The sequence below is a fragment of the Gobio gobio genome (genome assembly GCF_949357685.1).
Source record: "Gobio gobio genome assembly, chromosome: 8".
NCBI classification, from domain to species: domain Eukaryota; kingdom Metazoa; phylum Chordata; class Actinopteri; order Cypriniformes; family Gobionidae; genus Gobio; species Gobio gobio.
In genome coordinates, this window is record NC_137114.1 from 27657855 (window position 1) to 27683281 (window position 25427).

The following is a 25427-nucleotide window of genomic DNA, read 5'->3' on the forward strand; positions in this document are numbered from 1 at the left end:
TACAATTCAATACAAAACATATGTTAGCCGAGCACTAACGTGAATGATTGTTTAACATAAACGTTTTTCAATTCAAGTCAAGTCACCTTTATTTATATAGTGCTTTTTACACCATAGATTGTTTCAAAGCAGCTTTACAGTAATAACAGGAAAATAATGCAAGAAAACCGTGATGTCATCGTCCAGCTGTATATATGTCATTGTCCAGCTGCATCTTTAAAATGTGCATTTTTTTCTTCTTTACTTTTTACAACAGGATGTGCATTTTCATGGGTGCAAATAAAATATGTTTGTTATAAGAGACAATAAAAACAACATTTTGTGTCAAAATTCCTTTCCTAGTTAATACATTTAAAAAATAAAAATAAATGTAACTTTACATTACAAGCCAAACATTACAGTCTATGAGTAATAAAAAAAACTAAGTTAACTAAAAAGCCACTAAGTTAACTTCATTCCTTATAATAAGTGTAATTAACTACTCAAAAAGTATTTTGAACGTCTCAGCACATTTTATACTTAACCAAAAATCAACAGTTCACTCCTCGCGTATGTTATCGTGTCCGTCAAAAGCTTCGGCTGGATGATGGTTGGAATATTATTTTAGAACTAAAAACATTGACATACACTCAATGGCATCAATCACTTCACTGAATACCTGCTGTCTAAAAAATCAATAATTATGATCCATCTGTTTTCAAATCCACATCATTTGAATATCACAACATTGACGTCTGTCAAAACATAACATGCATAATACACTGTTTTACACCGCTTTCCAAGAAGAGGGATAAAATGGCGGCCAGGGCGGCTTCAACATGCCATCTGTCAGAGATGATAACGTGCATAATGCACAATGAGTATAAATTTGTTCTTCACTGCAATTGAATCGTAATGATCAGGGAACTGAGTAAAATACTTCACACTACATGCTAAAGAGAATAAACGTCAATCCAATTGAAAAACTTTGCTGGATTAGTGAACACCATTCAACGTGTTGGTTTTGGTTGGACGGACATTTTTTGTTCACAAACTATGCATTCTGATTCTGACATTCCTGATTTAAATATTTTCATTAATTGTCTATTTTTGACTGATCTTGATTACATGATTTTTGTTAATAAAGGGCCTCGTGTTATATTTTGTTTTGTCGTAATTAATTTGTAAATAATTTTTCCCCCTCCCTAGATTATTCTCAGTTATGGTAAACCTAGCCGTTAAACGTTGACTACACAAGATCACTTTTAGCTACTATCAGTAAGGATTATTGATGCTCATATGCTATCAGCGTTTGAGATGTCAGTTAATGAATGATAAGCTGAATTAAAGGAGGCCCACACACTTTAATGGGAATGTGAACAGAGATGATCATGTGAGACAACAGCTGAAAAGAGAAGCTCTAGAGTGCTTTAGTAATCAAAGAGCTCAGAGAGAGAGAGAGAGAGAGAGAGGGATGCTCGCAGGAAGAGATTATGGTGAGCTGATGCTTCTCCATTAAAAAAAATCTTGGCAGCATAAAACGAGGGAGAACATGTATAAAATAAATAAAAAAAATATTGAGAGCATCCCAACATCATTTGACAGCTTTCTTTTACACCTTTTATACCAACCACCCGCTCAACCACAAGGAATCACTAATCCATAAAGTATGTATAACAACATGAAATGAATATTATAAGCATCCACACTGACCACTTTCGAAAAAAAAAAAACCAACAACTTCAGTGTGGATGCTTGGACTCCACTGTGTGTACTGTTACAAATCATTTGGCTGTGAGAGACCCTAGAGTATGTTTGGTGGGAGGATGAGCAATATTAAAATTACAATTCCTTCCTGCTTGTACTTCTAAAGGAGTATTAAAGGAAATTGTTGGGAGAATATGTACAATGATCTGTTTAACCTCCAGTGGCTCTTGGACGGCTTCTTGACTCCGCCAGCTTGTGAGGCGTAAGTAGATTTCTGACAAGGTATAAATCAAATTATAAAAATGACAGCCAGTGACATTTTCCCGTGAGCGATCCCCTCACGCATGCGAGAGAGAGAGAGAGAGAGAGAGAGAGAGAAAGAGAAAGGGACAGACAGAGGAATATCTTTCAGGAACGCCTTATTTCTTTATCAGTCTGGGCTGTGGGGCCAGAAAAACAAAGAGAGGATTGGCAGGCCACATGCCATTGAGATCTGCCTTTTTGTCCCGCATCTGATAGCGCAGAGAGGATGAGCAATACTTTAGCTTTGTGAATTAGACCAGACTTAGTTGCTGGATTGAAGCTGTGCGACATGTAGATGCATTCATTCACTGATTGCAAAAGGATGAAATGCATTTTAGTCTTTAATTGAATTATTCAAATAACAAATGAGGGAAATATGCACAACTTTATTCATTGACCTGTAACAAATTAGTGAAATAAACATGTATTCATGTACTTGTTCGTTTGTTTGTCACCTAATATGTAACAAATGAGTGGGAAATGCATTGATTTGTGTAACTGTTCATTCATTCATTCGTTTGTTTGCTTGTTCGTTCATTCGTTAGTTCAATTATTAATTTACCTAATGTGCAACAAATGAGGGAAATATGCATTCATTTGTGTACTAGTTCATACATTAATTTAATTATACCTCTGACGTTCATTTCTGTATTGTTTATTTATGTGTTCATCGTTCATCTTAGGGGTAAGACATTCGTTTTGCAAAAAATGTATTTAGCTTTTGTGTTCATTCATTCACCTAATTCATGGCAAATTAGAGTAATATTTCTATTTGTACTCGTGTATTCATTCATTGACTCATAACAAGTGCATTTTGACCAAGCATATGCTCATTAATTCCTCCAGTGACCTCATGCCTATTGCAGAGTGTAGCCTCAGAAATGGAGACTGAGATGGAAAGAGAGAGAGAGAGATGGAGAGAAGGGCAAAAGTATGAAAGCGTAGACATGTTATGATGGACGCTGATGCATCATTAGCCCGCCCGCCCCGGCTGTGTACCGCCAGACGGCCAATTTCTCCTTCAGCCACACTGCATTAGAGCACGACCCTCAGGATTATGCCCACTGGATCCTCTATTTTAGCCAGCGCCACGCTATCTGCGATAGATTATTTAGCATCAGCTTTCAGCTACATTAAACCTTGTTAAAAGCAGCTTCATGGCAAAGGATTACAAGGACATGATAACAGGGAGGGCTATCTCTTAATGAAGGAGTAATTTGCTCCCTGCTCTCTCCAGACCCCCTTCAGGATATACTGTGAAGGGAACGTGGGGTGGAAGTGAAGAGGGCAGAGCTGCTCTCTGTGAGAGCTTCCCAGGGGCTGTGTGGAGAGGCTCTTATGCCCTTACAAATACCCAGAGATGCTGCTAATGCGTGTCCACTTGCATGCCATCAAAATCTGAAGCATGCCCCCACCTCTCTGAGGCTTTGTGCCTGTTGTTCTCTCTCGCTCTATATGATTCTGGGCTTTGTATCTCTTTCTTTTGCTCTCTTTCTCTCTATTGGTCATGATTCTGTATCAATCCTCTTGCTGTCTTAAACGTGTTGATAAGTCTACCATGTATAGTTGTTTTCTAAATTAGCCAAGTATGATTTTAGAGCACTTTACAGTGTTTGTTTTATACTTTTAGTTGGCGGTGGTTGTCAACAGCTTATTATTTCTAATATATTGGAATAATTACAATTCTCATATAAATATTTTATTTATTTTTCTTAATGCTTAATAATCCATTCTGAGAGTGAGGTAATCTTAATCTTTATTTTCTTTATTAATTATTTACATTTATTCATTTAGCAGATGCTTTTATCCAAAGCGACTTACAACTGAGGAATACAGGAAGCGATCCGTCATGAAGAGGAAATACTGAAATACTAAGTTTCGGACATTGCTTAGAGTAGCATAAGCTAGAATAGGAAAGGAATAGAGGCAAAACTAGTTTTTTTTTTTTTTTTAAGATGAGGTGCTCCGTATTCTTTATTAGTTCATTTAAAGGGGACATAACACACACAGTTTCTGCCAATTTCATGTTAATCTTGAGTACCTATAAAGTAGTAATGCATCCTTCATATCTCCGAAGAGTCTTTAGTTTTATCAGATTTATAAAAGACCGACACAGCTGAACTGCTTCTTTCCAAAAACAGTCAAGCTCCTGGAGGCGGAGCTAAAGAGTCACGAGCACACACACACTACAGGGAGTGCAGAATTATTAGGCACGTTGATTTTCTGATCATATTTTTTTTCCAGGCACATTTGACCAATTCCAAACCACAGTAACCCTAATAACTACTATTGATTTAGTATTTAATAATGTATAAGTGATATATAATTGTTCATGAAGGCTGGAAATGAAAATCACCTTATATTCAGGTGTGCAGAATTATTAGGCATGTTTTCTTTTACAGATAAATTGAGCCAAAAAAGAGATTTAACTCAGACTGAAAAGTCAAAAAGTATTAAATGCCCATGAGAAGGATGCAATACTAATGCAATACTAGACATTGCAGTTAAGGCATGACCATTGGACAGTGAAATGCTCATTGGGTCAGCAGGATCTGACAAAAAAAGGTGGTGAAGAAAAGACACCTGTTAACTGCAAAAGAATTAAGAATTAAGGTGAAGAATTAAGGGTGAAACCATCAGGAACCCTTTAGTCTCCAGCGCCACCATTTTCCAAAGCTGCAACCTACCTGGAGTCTCCAGAAGTGCAAGGTGTCAGGATCTCAGAGACTTCAGTTAGGTGAAGAATCCTAAAAAATGACCCCCACTAGATAAGAATCACAAGCTGAAGTGTTGTAAAATACATGAAGAAGGTTTTTTTTATAGGCTTTATGGACAGATAGGTTGAGAGTGACTCTTGAAGGACCAGCACCACATCCTCTAGTACCACTGTTTGAAGAATTCATCTTCCAGAATCTGGCAGTACGTTTTGGGAGTTCATTTTTAGTCCATCTCTGCAAAACGGACTTCAGGATGGACTAAAATGAACTCCCAAAACGTACTGCCAGATTCTGGAAGATGAATTCTTCAAACAGTGGTACTAGAGGATGTGGTGCTGGTCCTTCAAGAGTCACTCTCAACCTATCTGTCCATAAAGCCTATAAAAAAACCTTCTTCATGTATTTTACAACACTTCAGCTTATGATTCTTATCTAGTGGGGGTCATTTTTTAGGATTCTTTACCTAACTGAAGTCTCTGAGATCCTGACACCTTGCACTTCTGGAGACTCCAGGTAGGTTGCAGCTCTGGAAAATGGTGGCGCTGGAGACTAAAGGGTTCCTGATGGTTTCACCCTTAATTCTTCACCTTAATTCTTAATTCTTTTGCAGTTAACAGATGTCTTTTCTTCACCATCTGTTTTTGTCAGATCCTGCTGACCCAACGAGCATTTCACTGTCCAATGGTCACGCCTTAACTGCAATGTCTAGTATTGCATTAGTATTGCATCCTTCTCATGGGCATTTAATACTTTTTGACTTTTCAGTCTGAGTTAAATCTCTTTTTTGGCTCAATTTATCTGTAAAAGAAAACATGCCTAATAATTCTGCACACCTGAATATAAGGTGATTTTCATTTCCAGCCTTCATGAACAATTATATATCACTTATACATTATTAAATACTAAATCAATAGTAGTTATTAGGATTACTGTGGTTTGGAATTGGTCAAATGTGCCTGGAAAAAAAATATGATCAGAAAATCAACGTGCCTAATAATTCTGCACTCCCTGTATATATCTTGGCATTATCTCTGGATAACTTTTGATTCACTATACGTTCGTGTTGTTTACATTATATGTACTTCCGTGCCGATTGCCAACAAAACACAGACATTTGAAGCAGTTTTAATTACCACCTGCGGTTCCAACTCATGACCGGAATCTATTATCACTGGGACCGTTCCATCTTTCAGTTTCAAACGATCCGCACAATCCAGCGCCGAACAAATAAACACACTTGCACAACTCCGTTGCTGCTCCGGAAAAACAAACTGCATCCACTGTTCCCTTAACGCTGGGTTCTTTGGGAAGCCGAACAAGGTTATCTTTCCCTCACAACCAAAAAACACACTTCTTTAGTGACGTTTGTTGATTTCGTTGTCTAAAAACAAAATGACAAATCTTTCTCAAGCAAATCCTGTGCAGCGTTGTCGATGACTTCCGTAACCCAAACAAAGCTTGTTGAGGGGCGTGCTCTTGCTCTCGCTCTGGTTGATGTGCGCACACGCTCATCCGGGAGAAGAGTGCATACTAGGAATTATGCTATCTTATGATATATTAAAGGGCCATACTCTGAAAAAAACGTTGCAAAACTTATTCGAACCCTGAAGGAGTGTATTTGGCACAGAAATACTGGACCACATACGTCCTACGAATTCAAGTATTTAACAGTGTAAATAAGTCCGAATGCATGAAATGGCATTAGACACCCCCTTTAATTTGCCAGTTGTATAAGATTCAGTGAAGAATTCAGCAAGACTGAATTGTGTATGTTGATAATGGTTTTTGTATTCATACGTTTTAGTCCTTAGTTCACTAAAATAATGTAAATAAAGTAAAGGCACAAACACAGCCACAAAATTCGTGCTGAACACTATTTGCGTTGTGCAATTAGCATCTTGCAAGTCAGTTTTGAGTGCTGCCTTGTCCAGGCTACACTACTGCAATCTGCATTATTAATAGCACTGAGCTTGACAGTGATTAGATGCAGGTTTTTGCAATGAAATATTGTGTGCTATAGTGGCACAACTGTTCATGTGTTTAGGCTGCTATTTTTCGTGACCAATAGTTTGTTTTATAGAAGCCATAGATAAATTGATCTAACTGAAGAGACATCCTTGAATTATCTGTGGTTACTGCGGTCATAAGGCTTCACTCTGTTGTTATGTCTTTAGGTCATTGGCAGTTTATTATGGATATTGACCATGGGCATTCACTTTGTCTAATACGAAAGCATCTTTCCCTCTTTTCAGTGAAGCATTTAACTCTGTTGGATGAAGAGAGATTGTGGGCCAATTTCACTGAGTGCTCTTCAGAATGCATGACAGGTATCTGATGGAGATTGTGACAAAGATTGTAGAAGCAGCTCAATATTTTAAGTTTTTAGGTCATTTATCTGCATGGGGATTTTATTGTGTGTGTGTTTGCACAAGGGAGAGCGAAATGCCAGAGTTTTTCCTTCCCAGGATCTGGGTTCTGACCTCTGGAATGTACATCAGGCCTGCAATAACATCTGTTTCTGTTCGGAGACGCTAGCATTTATGCTACGGCTAACTCCACAGGTATCTTAGGCCCATCTCATTGGCTCTTTAACAAGCTCTGAGCACTGGCACCACGAAAATCGTCTCCGGCAACAACAACAGCAAAAAAAAAGTCAGTTCTTGGATGCCATCCACTGTCCGGTCTATCTGAATAACCTTTAGATGAATTAGATGATGAATGTGAGCCCCCCTTCAGAGCGTATCTTCAAAGCCCAGCTAATAGTAGCACGCAGCTGGAATCCAGGCCATCGGATTGATCAGGCCTATCTCAAAGGGCAATTAAAGAAGGATAAAATGCCTCGGGCTGAAAAATGGTCTGGAGGAATAAAAAAGCATTTAGGTTCCTTTAGTTCAGACCAGCTCAGAATACTGAACGTTTAGGGACGGACATACAGTAACAGCCATTATTTATAAAATATAGTTTGTTTTCTATGTGTTTTGGTGATACTTTTACTGTTTCCATTTTTGCTCATTGCTCAATGCCAGAAAATCAATTGCGATGCACATTTGATGTGGTTTTAACTCAGTTTGGCCCATTTATTCTCTTTTTGAAGCGGACTAATGGCAATGCTGCTTATGTTGACGCCAACAAATCAATATCAACAAGTAATGAGGCATGACATTGCAGAAATTTGATTGACTTGAGCTTATCCCTTGGCGTTTCTTCCCTGAGATAGTGTCTCTAGGACAAATACACTCTCTCAGCCTGTGAGGTTTTTTTTTTTTTTGGATGCCCTGAGGTGGAGGATTAACTCCATTCATTTTAGATCTTCTGAACTTTTCTGTGCTGACCTCAAAGCGTATCAGAATTCCAAATGGAGCAAAGGGTTACTCTCAACTACAGTAACACTTGAGAGCAAGGACGTTGACACTGGTGTGCATGATGAGATTGGTGCATGATGAATTTTACACATTTTGAAAACATTTTTGACTGCCCTCAACACAATAACAACAATAATAAGAAGAAATAATAATTTTATTTGGAAATTATACACTTATAATGTAACTCCATGACAGCTGGATTCATAAAGGTGTTTTTTTAAACTTTTTTCAACAACACCCAATACATTATTAGGCATAAAAAGGTCATAAATACACATACACATGATCAGCGGATTTACACAACGATTTATTGACTGCGCAGTACTGGTCCTAAACCTGCAGGCAGTCATTTCTGTTGAGCACTGACATGGAAGAGAAATACCAACCAAGGCATGTAACATCCCTATCAGGTACTGTATTTGTCCCATGTTCATCATCATTCCGTCTCTCATGCTATAATTTCTCTCAAAACAGTCCTGAAAAACATCTCTGCTGTATGCATTTAATGATTGACGTCTGGAATTCTCCCTTGGCGGCTGCTCCTACATAAGCACTGTTAAATTTTTGATGGACGTGAATTTGGTGGTATCTTAGGAAAGAAATCCTCAAAAAGACAGCAGATGCGCCAAGCGTCTGAATAAGACACAAAGACGGCCTGCGAAGCAGGAGACACACCACACAGCAGAGCTTTTAATTTTTGCTAATTCACCTTGGCGCCGTCCCAGGCGTGGTGATTAAAATAGAGCCCATGTGCTGGAATGGCTCAATAATATACATTTTCACATTTGATTATACTAGCAATTATGTTGCACTTAATGAAATTTCAAATGTGCTCAGGAGGCTGTCGGCAGAACGGTCCACATGTGCAACGTGCAAATGCAGCCCACCCTACCCGACCTCCTTCAGCTCCACATCACTTCGTGGGTCGTTGTGGAATCCTTTGCTTTTAAAGGAATAGTTTACCCAAAAAAACTCACCCTTGTGTTGTTCAAAACCCATATGCAAACCAATATGCATACAATTAATGAGGTTAGTAAGTAAAAAAACAAAACAAAAAAACCCCTTGAATTCACCATTAAACTGATTAAAAGTGACAGCCAATACATTTTTTTTATGTTGCAAAAGATTTCTATTCAAAATAAATGCTGTTATTTTGAACTTTCTATTCATTAAAGAATCCTGAAGAAAAAAAATAAACATGGACGCTAGGTTCACGTTCAACTGTAAATATTAAAAACAGAAATTAACATGTTATTTTTGTTACATCCCTTTTTACATCCTATACTGTATGTGTATATAGTATTAAAAGTGATTTTTCACTATTATTTACAACAGGATCTGCATGGGTTTAAATAAAATATTTTAGTTTTAAGAGACAATAAAACCACTCTTTTCGTGATAAAATAAAAATGAACTTGATTCTCAAAAGTAAACAAATTTGCGACAGCTTAATGTAACATTTTTTTATTATTATTATTTGTATTGAAAGCATTTGATGTATCACTACAATCAGTTTTTGTTCTGTTCTTCACAAAGTTGTTGTATAACATCAGAAATATAGAATGTAATATGGACTTTTTATAGTGTTTTATAGAAAAGAGTTTTTACAATTAACAGTTCCAAAATTTCTCTTTTGTGTTCCACTAAAAAAAGGTTATCAACATTATCAGCATTACATTTTTTTGTTGATCTATGCTTTAAAGTTTTTCTTGTGTGAAGTGCTCCGGTGACATTTTTAGGAAATTAAGATGCTTACCTTTGAACCAACTAAAAAACCAACTTTGAACCAACTAAAAAAGAAATTGGTCTCGATGTAGTACTTTAAACAAGGCCGCGTCTTCCCTCTATTTTAAGTGATTCTTTGGAGAGTCCAACTTTATGGTTTATAAATTATGCTCCTCCCATCGTTGACGATTCAGATTTGGACCGTAACCGTGTCAAACGTCTGTTATTCCTCCAGGCTGTTGGTGAGTTTACAACACCCTGATAAACTGTAGCAGCTCCGCACATGAGCGAGATATGAATATCCCCCAAAAAAACATGAGCGGCTGAAGCCCTGTGAGGCGGTGGAGGTGGCATTATGACTTAGGGAAGCTGTCGGCTCTTGCAAGCAGAAGTGTTGTTGATGAGGAACGGCTTTATAGTCCATCTTTCTGATCGTACCATATGTGTGTAAACATAAACAGTCTGGCCACTGTCGTAGCAAGTGGCCTAATTACATACTATCAGTGTTATTTATTTCCTAAAGGTGCTGTTAGAGAGCGCTCTCTCTCGCGCCCGCTCGCTCGCTCGCTCGCTCTCCACCTCTGCAAAACACGTTTGCCTTTAATCTATCATATTATTCCAGCCAAGTGTGAATATTTTCACTAATTATAATGCAGTTAATGTTGTGTATGATTTCTCCAAATGATTTTCTTCTCAAATATTTCAAAAAAGTCCAAAGTCACTGGTGTGAATTGTGTGGTATAACGCTAGCATTCCCATATGATTTGATGGCTAATAGATGCAAACTAATTTGACCTTCAATTATCCTTTATTTTACACCAGCTGCATTTTGCACTCTGTGGAAAGAAATGTTATTCTTACTTGTTTTGTGAAACTGAAGGATAAAGCATGAAGGCATGACCCCAGAGAAAAGATTTAAATTTTACACTGCTGGAGCGAAGTCCTCGCGGCTCAGTTTGTTGACAGCGGAGAAGTCTTTCGGAGCGTATTTTCGACAGTTCTTTAATGTTCCTTTTCCTAAGAACTGGACTATATCAGTTCTGCCAGATGTAAGCTCACAAGCTTTGTGATCTTTTGAAATAGAACTTTCAACTAACCAGAACCAGGAAAAACTCATTTTTAAGGGGTTCCCTGTCGATAACATCAGAGGCTGCCTTTTTTTCTTGCGCTTTTCGTTGTGCCAATGCTCTAAATTGGATTTGTGTATGCGTGGCCTCTCTTATCTAAACTATTCATGTTTTGTGTATTTGTGAGCAGACTATTATTGTTTCATTTCCATTTTTTATTATGTTCTGAATTCAAATTGTGTTTGCCGTTGTTAAGAGTCTTTCCTAAACCAGCCAGCACAGATGCAGGTTGAAAAGTGAAAAATTCCCAGTTTCTCCAGTGTGTGTCTTTTTAAGTAGGACAGTGAAATTGATGGCCCAGTGCTGCTAGGTGACCTAGATACACTGGCTTGGACAAAATAGACTTCTGAACACACACACACACACACACACACACACAAATCAGGGGATGCAGAAGTCAGCAGAGCCTGACTGAACTCGTATCCTCACAGATGCTGATGTGTTCACATTGGCACACATATGCAAATAAGAAGAGATACTGTGTATATGATGTCCAGTAACGTAAGGATACAACCTGGAACCACGTGCTTTCTACTATTCTAATTTAACCATGATGGTAAACCGTTTTTAAAGGCACTATACGTATGATTTTTTGGGTTTAAAATATCCCAAAAACACTAGAACAGTGTTATATGTTTTGTTGACTTGTGTACTTGCATTATCCCAAATGTTTCCAAGAATTTTTAAATCAAGAGAAATAAGCAATTTTAACAAGGACACAGACCGTCTCCTATCAATGACATCATACCCGCGTTACCCTCGTTTTCCGGTTTTATTTGGTAGAAACCATGGAAAAACCAAAGACGCTTTAATATATTATGTGTTTTATGAGACAGGTGAGCAACTGTTAGGATACATTCATTGACAGAAAACGAATCATTGTTATATATAGCCCAACACAGTCAGTTTTATTGTTTAAATCCACCGCGAGTACCATGTTTTACCATGCCTAATATCTAGTTTACTGCAGTGTGCAACAAGTATCTCATAGTAGCCACCGAGCAAATGCACAGAGTAGCATTATAACATAACCTTCAACACACTCAAATAATGTATCTAATATGATAAAACAATGCTGCGTTAGCACACATACGCATGACCAGAAGAAGTGGAAGTGCTCGTCTGCGGCATAATAAAAGCTCCGCGAAATTAAGGCATCATCAAGCTACCCCTTTGTTTTGAATAAGCGACCTCTAGCAGCAAAAAATGACATATTGTGGCTTTAAGTAGAGACAAGGATTGACTAGGTATTAGCCATCCAGCAGCCAACTGATAACCGTTACATTCCTAGTGTGCATATACAAAATATAAAATGCATGTTTTAGCATTTTCCTATGTGCATTAGTGATAAACAACAAACATCAGTAGGTTTATTTTTTTGGTCGTGTCAAGGTGCCATTTTGTGTCAGGGACAATTTAACCATCAGCAGCATATCTCCTCAGAGCAGTCAACAACCTTTATTGCTCATCAGCTTCTCTCTGTTCTTTCTTTCACCTTCACTCCTGTATCTCTTCCCTCCATGTAATATCCTGATGCAGCATTCACTCAGGTGCCCATCTCAAGGACAATGACTTTTAGCGGCATGATTCTAAATACCCAATAGAGGAGTGCGGTAATGAGATCCATCGGTTTAATTGTTACGGAGTTGGCGCTTGTTTGGGAGAGAGTTTGGAATGGCTAATTAGTCAAAATGATTGAGATCCGGAGGCCCATGTGAGGGAGGAGATAGATAAGGTGAAATGTGCTAAATGCATTATTCAATGGCAGATTGAGGAAGAGCGCTTTCTCGCTTGAGAAAGACAGACTCCTACACGTCCATGTCCTAACCTTTGACCTCCCACACCTCAGAACAGACACGTGCTTACTTTTGTTTCGTATCAATCCTGATTTAAACCATCGGATTAACGATGTTACCGAATCTCTGCGGCGCACACGATGACCCAGAGAGAAACCTCAATAGCGCTCGATACCGACATAAAGACCACCTGTTGTAGAGAGTATAATTAGGCACCCTGATGCAATCGTTTTCCGGTGAGATGGATCAATTTTATTTCACTCTGAAGGGTGAACACCGGGGCCCGGCGCCGGCTCCCACCACTGGCATTTGCGGCAGTGAACACCGCATTATCAAATAGGTGTTTTATTTTTTTATTATTATTTTTTTTTCTCTCTCCTTAATTCGTCATGCCAATTGCTTCCTTTGAGAAATTCCTATCATGGCCCTCGCCTTGATGTGTCTGCTGTAATTAAGGCTCAAATTGTTTTGATGCAAGTGTAATCACATTAGCCTGTTTGCAGGGGAGAGGGGTGAAATTGGACTTGTTGCTCCAGCGCCTGTGAAAAAGGCAGCAGACTGCGTGGAGTTTATGGATTATGAAAGAAAGAACTGTCAGAAAGCATCGAGCTCAAAGCGGCGTCCCATATGGCTCTTCATTACCGGCCCTGTCAGAGCCAGTCGAACCGCCACAAACACAATGAAAGCCTAATTCGCATAGTTAAAGATGAGAATGGGATAAATGTTAGGGGATGATTGCGAAAAGATGGCTCAATCGTTTGTGAGGGAATAGATTTTTTTGTTTTTGTTTTTAGACTTATTTGTTTGTTTGTTTTTTACTCCCCCTGTTTTGTTTTGCCATTTGGCGTGTTGACAATCAAACGTAACTAGCACTGAAATTACAGTTAGCTTCATTTATATTAGTCACAGAAGAATTTGTCAAAGATAGCAATATGTTGAATTATAATGACTCAACTCCTCACGCAGAGTCGAGTGAAAGACCAGATGGTGCGCGATATGTAGGAGGTCTTTGGAGTTCAGAGAGATTTTTCAAGTAATATTCGCACTAAATTATAGCATTGTTAATATCTTGCATCCTCTAATCCTTACTTCGCTTGTAATTGTAAAGAAGCGACTGTACGAGCTGATACCTTTTTTTTTCTCTAGCCATTTTCCCCTATCCTTTTATTTACCTTTTGATCTTATCGTCTGTAGACATTTATTATGATGTTTTCATCTCGAATTACACAGAGAGCAGATCAGCTTTTATTGAGTTGATAAAGCTGAATCAGCTGTAACATTAACCCTTGACTTTGATATCCTACAAAAAATGTTGGTTATGATAAATTTGCTCAGATGAAAGACTGCTGATTATTAGTGCTTTAGAAGATATAGGGGTCATAAAGGCACTCGCACATAAAAAGTTTAGTTCTAACTTGGGTTGCTTTGGTAGGTTATCGTTTACTTTCAACTTGTGATATGATTTTACTCCATTGATTTAATAGAAATAATTGAATAAAAGCTTCATGAAAAAGTCTGTCTCTCTCCCTCTATCTAGCTGTGCTCCACAATTCGTGCAGATGTACCCTGCTGACTATGCACATATCGCACCTCTCCATTCATCCGTCTTCTGTAATGAGGGAGGAAGGACTCAGATCATTAGCCATTAGGGAGGAATGGCTGCTTCTGAAGTGGCTGGTATTTTAGTTAGGTGGCTTTTGGAGGGCCTAATGTTGACATTAATCTTCAGTGCCACTTGCGAGGGTACGGCAGTGACCTTAATGTTTTTTTTTTTTTTTAAACGAAAGATAGGGCACCCCATCATAAGATCACTCCCCAGATCTTTCCCACAGTTTCCCTAGATGTGATTGCAAACACTTCTTTTACATCAGTGTTTTCCAACCGGTTTGTCGTACTGCATGTACTCAAAAGCCCCATCAGGAAGGCTCAAGTACTTCACTGACACCAAACCAGTAATGTGTTCCTAAATTTTGAACAGTATATCTATTGTTTTATCATTTAAAACTTGAATTTTTTGTCAAATGTTTTTCTCAGGAAGTGTTTTTCGCTATATTTATTTAAAATAAATTTTCACTTGGATTGATATGTTGTTATATAATGCTAAGACATTCACACAGTTTTATTTGTTGCATTTTGGGGCATATGATCCACTACTATTTCATCCTAATTTCTTGTTAAAAAAAACTTGAATATGTTAATATATGATATACATTGTTTTGAAATTTAAAAAAAAAAATGATTTATATATATATATATATATATATATATATATATATATATATATATATATATATATATATATATATATATATATATATATATATATATATATATATATATATATATATATAAACCGTTTTATATTTTATTTTATATTATTTTATTTTATTTTTTTTAAAAATATAACAAAAAAAAAACCTTGAATATGTTAATATATGATATAAATTTTGTGTAAATTCTTAACAAGTTTTTTTTTATTTTTATATATTAATATAAATACTTTTTATTCAAAAATATTTTAAATAAAAATGTGCAAATCAATTTTGGGGCATTTGATCCACTACAATTTCATCCACACAAGTTGCCAAAACGTGTAATTTTTTTGTATATATAAATAAATTAAAAAAACTTGAATATGTTAATATATGATATAAATGTTTTTGAAAAATCTTAACACACACTATCTATCTATCTATCTATCTATCTATCTATCTATCTATCTATCTATCTATCTATCTATCTATCTATCTATCTATCTATCTATCTATCTATCTATCTATCTATCTATCTGTATATATATATATATATATATATATATATATATATATAGAGAGAGAGAGAGAGAGAGAGAGAGAGAGAGAGAGAGAGAGAGAGAGAGAGAGAGAGAGAGAGAGAGAGAGAGAGAGAGAGAGATACTTTTAGTTCTAAAAGATTTCAAATAAAAATGAAAATGTCCTAATTAGGGCATATGAAAATATAATAAAAATATTTAGTTTGGACTTAACCTGCTCGAGTCCCCCCTGGCTTACACCGTCCCCTTATCACTGATATAGAGTACACATTAAACGCTTGTGTGTTTATTCACTCGTGCTAATAGAACTTGTTCCTTAACATGCTAGGGACAGGTGCATTAATTTGCCCCGCTAGTTTTCTAGTATTGCAGCTTAGTTTATCTCTGCACCCTTGAGATCCATCTACCACTGCACTCACACACACTCGACTGGAGTAAAAGATTAATAAAGTGTCAGTGATGGCACTCTGTTTCAAGAAGTTTTTGTTTTTATACACTTCTTTCCCCCCCCACCCCCAGCCCAAATTCTTTTTTAGGTCCTCTCTTCGGTTTCTCCAAGAGCAATGCCTCTCTCCCAAGTCATTATAATGTAGTGGGCTGGCTAGAGCTACAATCGATTACGCTGTCTAGTCTCATTTAGTTTACAAGAGTTCCAGGTTCCAGAGAGCTTACCGAGAGGCTACTTTTCTCCCTGCCCGTCTTCTTTTTGATTAAGCGGATGTGTAAATAAGGCCGCAAACTCCCATCGATGCATGCCAATCTATTTATTGACTCCTAAGGATCATTCTCTCCACTCCCCATGGGTGTCTTCAGGCCGAAAGAATTGAGCTCCTCCCAGCACATGTGAGAGCCGGGGACAGCCAACTGTCTGCCGGGATAAAAAATGAAACTCATTGACAGATGTTCTTGTGGTGCTTTCTGCTCTCATTATTAATAGATGAGAAAAGGGCCCCATTTATCAGAGTGAGAAGAAATTAATTGACACTGGCTTTGATTTTATTGCTGTAACTTGTTGTCTGGGCGCATCACAATTGTTTGTTTCTTCCAGTGCAATGTGTTTGATAGCACGAGCATATTGGGAAAAGCACCCAAAAATAAAAGAAGCTTTTTCGTGCGCTCTCTCCCACACACGAACAAAGAGACATATGCTTGCCGACTCACGCACACAGACATACGCTAACTTATGTAGCGGATTGTTGCCCTGTCACTTCCCCAATGTGGCAGTAACAGACCGAGGTGCTGATGTCACTGGCCTGGTCTTTTTGCCTCAGAATCAGCAAACAGTGTTTAAAAAGCAGCTTAGCATTTATTACAGGGTGAGGTGCAAAAAGCATGCTGTGCAGCTGTGCCATAAGTTTCCTCTCTTACTGGTGTGAGGGACTAGCCTGGATGCCAGCCGAATTTAAGTTCGGGAAGTTTGGTCTGGAATTGATCCATTGTGGAGCAACTATGCTCGAACCAGAGCTGTTCGGACCAATCAAATTGTCAGGGCGGGCTTTATACGATGATGGACAGATGATCAACAGTAACGTAATCATTACTTCACCAAAGAGCGCTTGGGTTGAATTTGTTCCAATCCTAAACGGAGAACTTGTTCGTATATGCGTTCACCTTTACTATTTCTCTCAAAAATGATGATTGTGTTGGTAAGTACTCCGTGTGTGAATGCCTGTTATTTACATTGCTTCTTCCGATCTCTTATATTGGGCACTTTTTGCACTTAAATTAGCTTATTCTTACTGTTGACATTGAAAATGATGCGTGTGTTTTTCTGAGGGATTGCCGTTTTGACAGTTTCCACCTGGACATAGTCATATTTGCTAGTTATTTGCCCTGTTTTGATCCGATTCTTTTTTACAACACCGGCAAGGATCGTTTACACTCATCTTCTTCTTCTACTTCTTCCAGCGTGCGTGCAGTTGAGTTCTGTTGACAACTAACGTTATGCGTCACTCCGTTGCTCTGATTGGTTGTAGGTCTATCCAATTGAGGTCTTTATTTGGTTCGCTTGAAACAGCCCAATGGAGCAGTATCAGAATCAAATTCTGACTAGAATTGAGTATGACGACGTCAGGCTAGTAAGGGACCTAAATGTAGCTGAAACTGATTTTATTTTGGGCTTTTTATTTTCACTTTTCTGTGTGTGTAGATGACACTGAAAAGTACTTTCTTAAGTCTGTTTTTCAGCCACAGTAGGAAATTTTTTCAGGCCTGGTAAAGTTATAAAACCTTAAATTCATGGAAATTTCTGCAGTGAAATATAAATATTTCTCCGCTCTAAAATATCTTTTCATCTGGAGGTTTCACTCACAAAGAGCAAAAACTCCTGACAACTCACTGACAACTGGAAATAATGGAAATAAAACTGGTAAAAATGTTTTGGAGCCCTGACTATAGAGAGAGATGACAAGAAATTATGTCATCTCTGAGGGGAAATAAAATCTATAAATTATACGGAATTGAATGGAGCTGGAATAGAATTTGCATCCATGTTAGCGCCACAGTTCAATATGGTGAAAATGCAGGTTTCGAGGTTCCAAACTTTTGTAGCACACAGGACCTTTTTGTCAAGTGTTGTGCTTGTTTTAGCATTCCCCATCCTGAGCTCATCTTGTGGTCATATATTATTCAGCATCTGATCTCGCATACCATTGTATGAATCACAGATTCATGTGATCCACCATCCGCGCCATTTTGCGTGCGCGCGCATGCGAGCGTGTCCGTGCATTCATGAGAAGTTCCGTAGGCATGCCATTTCCCTCCACCGTTTAATATGCAACACACAATCTATTTACCATCTCTGGTCTCTGGAAAGGATACGAGGTGGCCGTAATAATATCTGATTCGGTTGTGTACCTCTTCCCTTTAAATACATCGAACTGCTCCAGGCACCCTCGGCTTTTTAAGCAAAGGTCAGAGGAAGGCTCATTGATTTAGCATTTTAATTTTATTTGTGCTGGGCTCCGAGGGGGACTGGCATTCAGCGTGGCAGTGGCTCTTTGTTTTGTAAGAGGCTGTGAATGTCTGGGTGTCTGTTGAGACCCAGCCTGCTTCGCTCTGGCTAATAAGTGTGAGATGGCAGCCAGACGCCTCCGTAATAGCCACTAACACTTATTATCCTCCCCAAGATTGGAAATCCATGTGTTGTCATTGAGGGATCTCAAGACAAGTTAAGCGGAAAAAAAAAATGCGTTTTTTTTCTTCTTTTTTCTCAAGCGTACCGCTTCAAAACAGATGTGCGTGTCGTGTTGTAGGAGAGCTGCGTTGGTGTAGGTGGGCTGTAAGGCAGAAGTGGTTTCCAATGTAAGGAAATGGCCTGTTCAGAGTGGTTAAGTCACTAACTGAGCGAGATAATGCCTCGGGGTGTTTGAGGCGGAAAAATGCGACGTCTCCTCCGCCAGAGCCGAGGCAGCTGTTGTTTTGCATTGTTCCCGTCCTCTCCTTCGCTTGACTTTGCAGGGGATGTGGAGAAGGGCCCCTGATATCGACACTCCTTCATTAAGAGATCCTGTTAGCAGTGCTGGTCTTGTCATTAGGACCACTGAAGGTTTTTGATTTGCTGCCATTTCCAATGCCCGGTCGAGAGCTCACCCTGCCAATAGTGCCCTGAACTCTGACAAAGACAGCCTGAGGGATCGTTACCTGATCTGTCCTGCTACACTTGATGCAAGTAGAGATTGTGTTTGGCATTTTTTTTTTTTTTTTGCTGATCTGAAAATTCAGAAGAGTCATTTTGTTCAAGAAGCCAATTCTAGTAAAAACATTTGTCAAAATCTGACCAATAATATAGAGAAGCTCAGAGATGGTCCGAGCACTTTTTGCTTTAACATGTGAATGGTTCTAACACTTTTTTTTTTTAACCCTATACAAACATGGACATCATCACATTTATTACTCAAACATTTATTTGTTACTTAAAAAAGTAATTAATGTAATATAATTATGAATATAAAATGTTTAGATAAATAAGAAAATTGTTTCGCTCAGTTCCGTAAGAATTTTGTCCAGATTGTTGTGGGTCCAGTAGAAATAAACTGAGAAATTAGTGTTACAACTGCAGACATTATATACCAAGGTACCAAAAAAAGAAACCTGCTGATTCAGATGGAACCAGTCCTGTCATTAAGCATTAACCTGTAAGTGAAATGTTGATTTTTTTTCTTTAAATCTATCCCTAGTCTCCCCTCTGTGCATTTGTACACATTTGGGCAGTGAGAATTTTGGGATTGATAGTAGATTTGTCAATTGGCAGGGAAATGTCAGTTTCAGATGGTTCCTGCTGGGGTGCAGGTACTGTAAACCCTGCCCCCTCCCCTCCGCAGCCGATGGGCTCCCCGAACCACCCAATGCGTGCCAGCTCCCTCCCGGCTGCTGAGAAATTGCTCCTGACAGCTGATTTGTTGGTTGTCAGAACTGGTCGCTGTGCGGCTGATAAGGGCGCAGAGGCCCGAGATGGAAAACTAACTGCCTCTCATGATTTCAAAGGCAGCCCCATCAGCCTGGGGCCTGCAGACACATGTAAATGTCTCTGGGCTGAAATCACCAGGGATGTTTCTTCCATGTGCATGGGCGCTCTTTAAAGAGTTAGTCTCTGCTTTGCATGCAGCGTTGGGCCACGAAAGAAAGCACTGCAAATGTCACCTCTTAAATGTTTCAGACTCATTGTTTGCATGCGGTTTGATGCAGCAAAATTCAGAATTCATGAATAGGCTCCCTTTTGATTTATGAGTTTCAATTGATTGATATTAAATGTATCTATCTATCTATCATCTATCTATCTATCTATCTATCTATCTATCTATCTATCTATCTATCTATCTATCTATCTATCTATCTATCTATCTATCTATCTATCTATCTATCTATCTATCTATCTATCTATTTATCTATCTATCTATCTATCTATCTATCTATCTATCTATCTATCTATCTATCTATCTATCTATCTATCTATCTATCTATCTATCTATCTATCTATCTATCTATCTATCTATCTATCTATCTATCTATCTATCTATCTATCTATCTATCTGTAGGCACCCTTTTGATTTATGAGTTTTAATTTATTGAAATTGAATGGATCGATCAATCAATCTATCTATCTATCTATCTATCTATCTATCTATCTATCTATCTATCTATCTATCTATCTATCTATCTATCTATCTATCTATCTATCTATCTATCTATCTATCTATCTATCTATCTATCTATCTATCTATCTATCTACTGTATCTATATATCTATCTGTCTGTCTGTCCGTCTGTCTGTCTGTCTGTCTGTCTGTCTATTTATATATCTGTAAGCTCCCTTTTGATTTATGAGTTTCAATTGATTGAAATTAAATGGATCGATGTATCTATTTATCTGTCTGTGTATCTATTTATCTTTCTGTCCATCTATTTATCTGTCTGTCTGTCTATCTATCTTCTATCTATCTGACTGTCTGTCTGTCTATCTATTTATCTGTCTGTCTGTCTGTCTGTCTATTTATATATCTGTAGGCTCCCTTTTGATTTATGAGTTTCAATTGATTGAAATTAAATGGATCAATCTATCTATATATCTGTCTGTCGGTCTGTATTTTTTTATCTATTGCAGTATTGTGTTTTGTAACTCAATTTAAATGAATTTGAAATTTAGGATTTTAATTGGAATTATAGAGGTATACTATTCAGTTATGAATGTCATACAAACAGTGACATCTTTTTTGATTAGCTGAAGTTGTGGGCCTGCTTAGCAGTATTTAATGACACTAATATGACTCTAGACAGACAAGCTCATCTATCAAAATAAGTAAAGAAAAAAGGGACTTTTTTTAAACTACAGCCACCTACATTTATTCACACCCAGATATGTGCTAGGAAAGGTGGAGCAAAGTAGACATGGCAGTGGAGCAATGGGAGGGCCAGGTCCAGCCTGCAGCGAATCATCAGGTCTGATCAGTCACAGGAAGCTCTAATAGGCTTGTACAGAAGCCATTGCAAAAGAAGAGGTCACGAGGTAATTGGCTGTGAATCTTGTTCCAGCATCCTCCCATGGGGCGGCTGCTTCAATAACTCACTTCCTGTCAATGATGTCAACCCTCGTGGCCGCCTAAGCCCAGGCTGAAGGGTCGATGAGGGGGTACTGGCCGTCATCCAACTCTGGAGAAGATGACAATGCGGCAATGACCGTAGATCTCCCTTACAGCCTGTATATACAATAATTGCCCTTAATTACCTCATGCCCCAATACAAAGCCCTCATGCGGTTGTTGCAAAGCTAATACTCCATCAGTCAGCACAGCTACGGAGTTCTGTCGATTTTTAACAGCACGCCATCCACCTCTGTGCTTACCCCAGCAGGGCAAGGAGTGGATTTTACTGTCATGGAGTCAGGGAGCAGATAATTCAGCTGGTGTTTTCTTCCCCAAACAAAACAAACTGTACATATAATAACTGAGAGGTCACGCGGCGCTGGACCAGAGGCCACTGACTTGTTTATCCCATGCCCTCTTATCATCCTCCCGCCTCTTCATCTGCTCTTATCACGGTCGGTGTTGAGAGGGGCTCCACAGCTTCCTGTTTTGGGTCTGCTGTCAACCCCTTTGACCTGTTGACCCTGGGACTTATCTCTCACTTTTTTAAAAGCCAAAAGCCTTGTTTAAAAGCACCAGGGCAAGTGCTCTATCTTTGCTCTTCTTGTTTCTGTTACTTGAAGGCTTGTAGAGCGCAGCACACTAAGTGTGGGAATGTGCTTGTGTCAAGAGGCATAGCCCCAACAACTTCAAAATGTTTGTCGTAATTATTATATATATATATATATATATATATATCGTAAATTACTTGCATACACATTTTGAGCATCTCTTAATTTCTGTATTAAATATTAATTTGATAAAATCATTATTAAAATATATTAACAAAACTGCTTAATTTATTTTTTTAAGTGATTTTTTTGTATTAAAAATATAACAAATATACAAAACTGCATAAAATGTATTATGAATCAGTATGTGTTCAGTCATATGTATTCAAGCTCTAAGGATTTTGTTTTACTTAATGTTTACATTACACTCACCTAAAGGATTATTAGGAACACCTGTTCAATTTCTCATTAATGCAATTATCTAATCAACCAATCACATGGCAGTTGCTTCAATGCATTTAGGGGTGTGGTCCTGGTAAAGACAATCCTCTGAACTCCAAACTGAATGTCAGAATGGGAAAGAAAGGTGATTTAAGCAATTTTGAGCGTGGCATGGTTGATGGTGCCAGACGGGCCGGTCTGAGTATTTCACAATCTGCTCAGTTACTGGGATTTTCACGCACAACCATTTCTAGGGTTTACAAAGAATGGTGTGAAAAGGGAAAAACATCCAGTATGCGGCAGTCCTGTGGTCGAAAATGCCTAGTTGATGCTAGAGGTCAGAGGAGAATGGGCCGACTGATTCAAGCTGATAGAAGAGCAACTTTGACTGAAATAACCACTCGTTACAACCGAGGTATGCAGCAAAGCATTTGTGAAGCCACAACATGCACAACCTTAAGGCGGATGGGCTACAACAGCAGAAGACCCCACCGGGTACCACTTATCTCCACAACAATAGGAAAAAGAGGCTACAATTTGCACGAGCTCACCAAAATTGGACAGTTGAAGACTGGTAAAAAAGTGGCCTGATCTGATGAGTCTCAATTTCTGTTGAGACATTCAGATGGTAGAGTCAAAATTTGGCGTAAACAGAATGCAAACATGGATCTATCATGCCTTGTTACCACTGTGTAGGCTGGTGGTGGTGGTGTGATGGTGCGGGGGATGTTTTCTTGGCACACTTTAGGCCCCTTAGTGCCAATTGGGCATTGTTTAAATGCCACGGCCTACCTGAGCATTGTTTCTGACCATGTCCATCCCTTAATGACCACCATGTACCCATCCTCTGATGGCTACTTCCAGCAGGATAATGCACCATTTCACAAAGCTCGACTCATTTCAAATTGGTTTCTTGAACATGACAATGCGTTCACTGTACTAAAATGGCCCCCACAGTCACCAGATCTCAACCCAATAGAGCATCTTTGGGATGTGGTGGAACGGGAGCTTCGTGCCCTGGATGTGCATCCCACAAATCTCCATCAACTGCAAGATGCTATCCTATCAATATGGGCCAACATTTCTAAAGAATGCTTTCAGCACCTTGTTGAATCAATGCCACGTAGAATTAAGGCAGTTCTGAAGGCGAAAGGGGGTCAAACACAGTATTAGTATGGTGTTCCTAATAATCCTTTAGGTGAGTGTATATGACATTTCACTAAATTGTAATTTCTCTTGAAAATAGTTGGTGTACTTTATGTCAGCTGATTAACATTAATGATAAGGGCTTATAATCATCTTTCAGATTACTTTTTGCCCCCTGGTTGTGTGTAAATTTGTGCATTGTGTGTGACAAATTATCAGTATTCTGTTCACAAACATCCAGGTCTAGTTTGTGACTCGATCTCAATGGGTTTGTTGGAATTATTAATTTTTTTTTTTTTGGTTAATCACAGGATGTTTCCCCATTCCTTATGGATGGTGTTGGCTCTGTTGTGCTCTGTGAGGTGAAAATGGATCCTCAGTAGAGGCACTTAGGAATGAGGAAAAATAGTGTGTCACGTATAGAAAAACTCGCAAAGAAACATCAAATGTTTGGTAATGGAATTCAGATGCCGGCTGGCTCTACAAATCCCATTAAAACAGCTTTGAGCTTCCTCCATCTCTGAGGAGCAGACTCAAAGCTATTTTAATAGTGCCCAGGACTTCATCATTTTAACAGCAAAAGAGTTCCTGCTCTGTACTAGATACATAATTTGCATGGCATTAGGACCAGATAAAACGAAGATTGCTACACGATTCAATGGCTCATTCATGCCTGCTTCATACGATAATAGCAATCAACAGATATTTGTTGCTTTTTTCCTGTTCATTTAACTGCTTCTGTGTTGGTTCACTTCAATCATGAGCTGTTTTTTTTCTCCCTTTCTACCCTTGTTTTCTCTCTTCCCCTTCTCCCATCCTCTCCTTCTTCACAGGATTCGGCTTTGTAACTTTCGAGAACGAGGATGTGGTGGAAAAGGTCTGCGAGATTCATTTTCACGAAATCAATAATAAAATGGTGAGTTGGTTTCACCTCTTTGCAATTTTTCAATTCGGGGGCCGGGATTAATATTTGATACTGGAAGCAGAATGGGTGCTTATAATGGGCAGCGTACAGTGAGGGTGATAGGGCTGTTGGGCACGTGCGTGCATGGGTGGGGGGTGTCATCCCTATCCCCAACCAGCCTGCTTTCAAGGGGATGAGGAGTCACTGGTGTGCACCGGCCACAAACCATGAAATTGTGTCTTGGATCCCTGTCTGCCAGGCTGGGAGTAAAGGCCTGTCTCTTTCCCCCCGTCGCAATTCCCTCAGCCAGGGAAGACTGGGAAAGGATCTGGCAGTCATTCTGGGGGCTTGTTAAAAGTGTGTGGTGCAAAAGATTGAAAGAAGATTTAAAAATCAAAGCCTGGGTGCTTCTTTCATGTTGGCACCTGATGCCCTGTCGCACGATTTTATGTTTGCTGCTACGGTTCGTATTAGATTTCCCCTTGTCTTGCCAAGCTTTTGAGAATGAAAGACAGCAGAGGGACATGGTTCCTGACCTTGAGGCATCTGCAGGCGAGCCACAGATGCAGCTTGCAGTGCTCGCAACGAATCACCAAATGAGGACAACCCCGGTGTCATTCTACATGACAGCCAGTTAGTAGGATTTTTAATGAAGGTCAGCGCTGTCAGCGCTGTACTTATACTTAAAAATCACTGAGAACCAGGAGCCTCCTGGAGTTTTCCATGAGATTGAGCTAAGTGCTGATTTGTGGCATTGATGACCAGTGTTGGGGAGTTAACTAGCTAAATTTAACTACATT

At 38.7% G+C, this 25427-nt stretch overlaps 1 protein-coding gene across 27 annotated transcripts in view; it reads left to right on the top strand.

Moving 5' to 3' along the window:
- msi2b (musashi RNA-binding protein 2b) overlaps positions 1-25427 on the top strand; it is a 283664-nt gene that overhangs the window by 188079 nt on the left and 70158 nt on the right. For all 27 annotated transcript variants that reach the window (XM_079823481.1, XM_079823487.1, XM_079823492.1 and 24 more), the window contains one exon: positions 24557-24639. In XM_079823481.1, coding sequence (XP_079679607.1) covers positions 24557-24639 — 83 coding nt within the window. The remainder of the gene's footprint in view (positions 1-24556; positions 24640-25427) is intronic.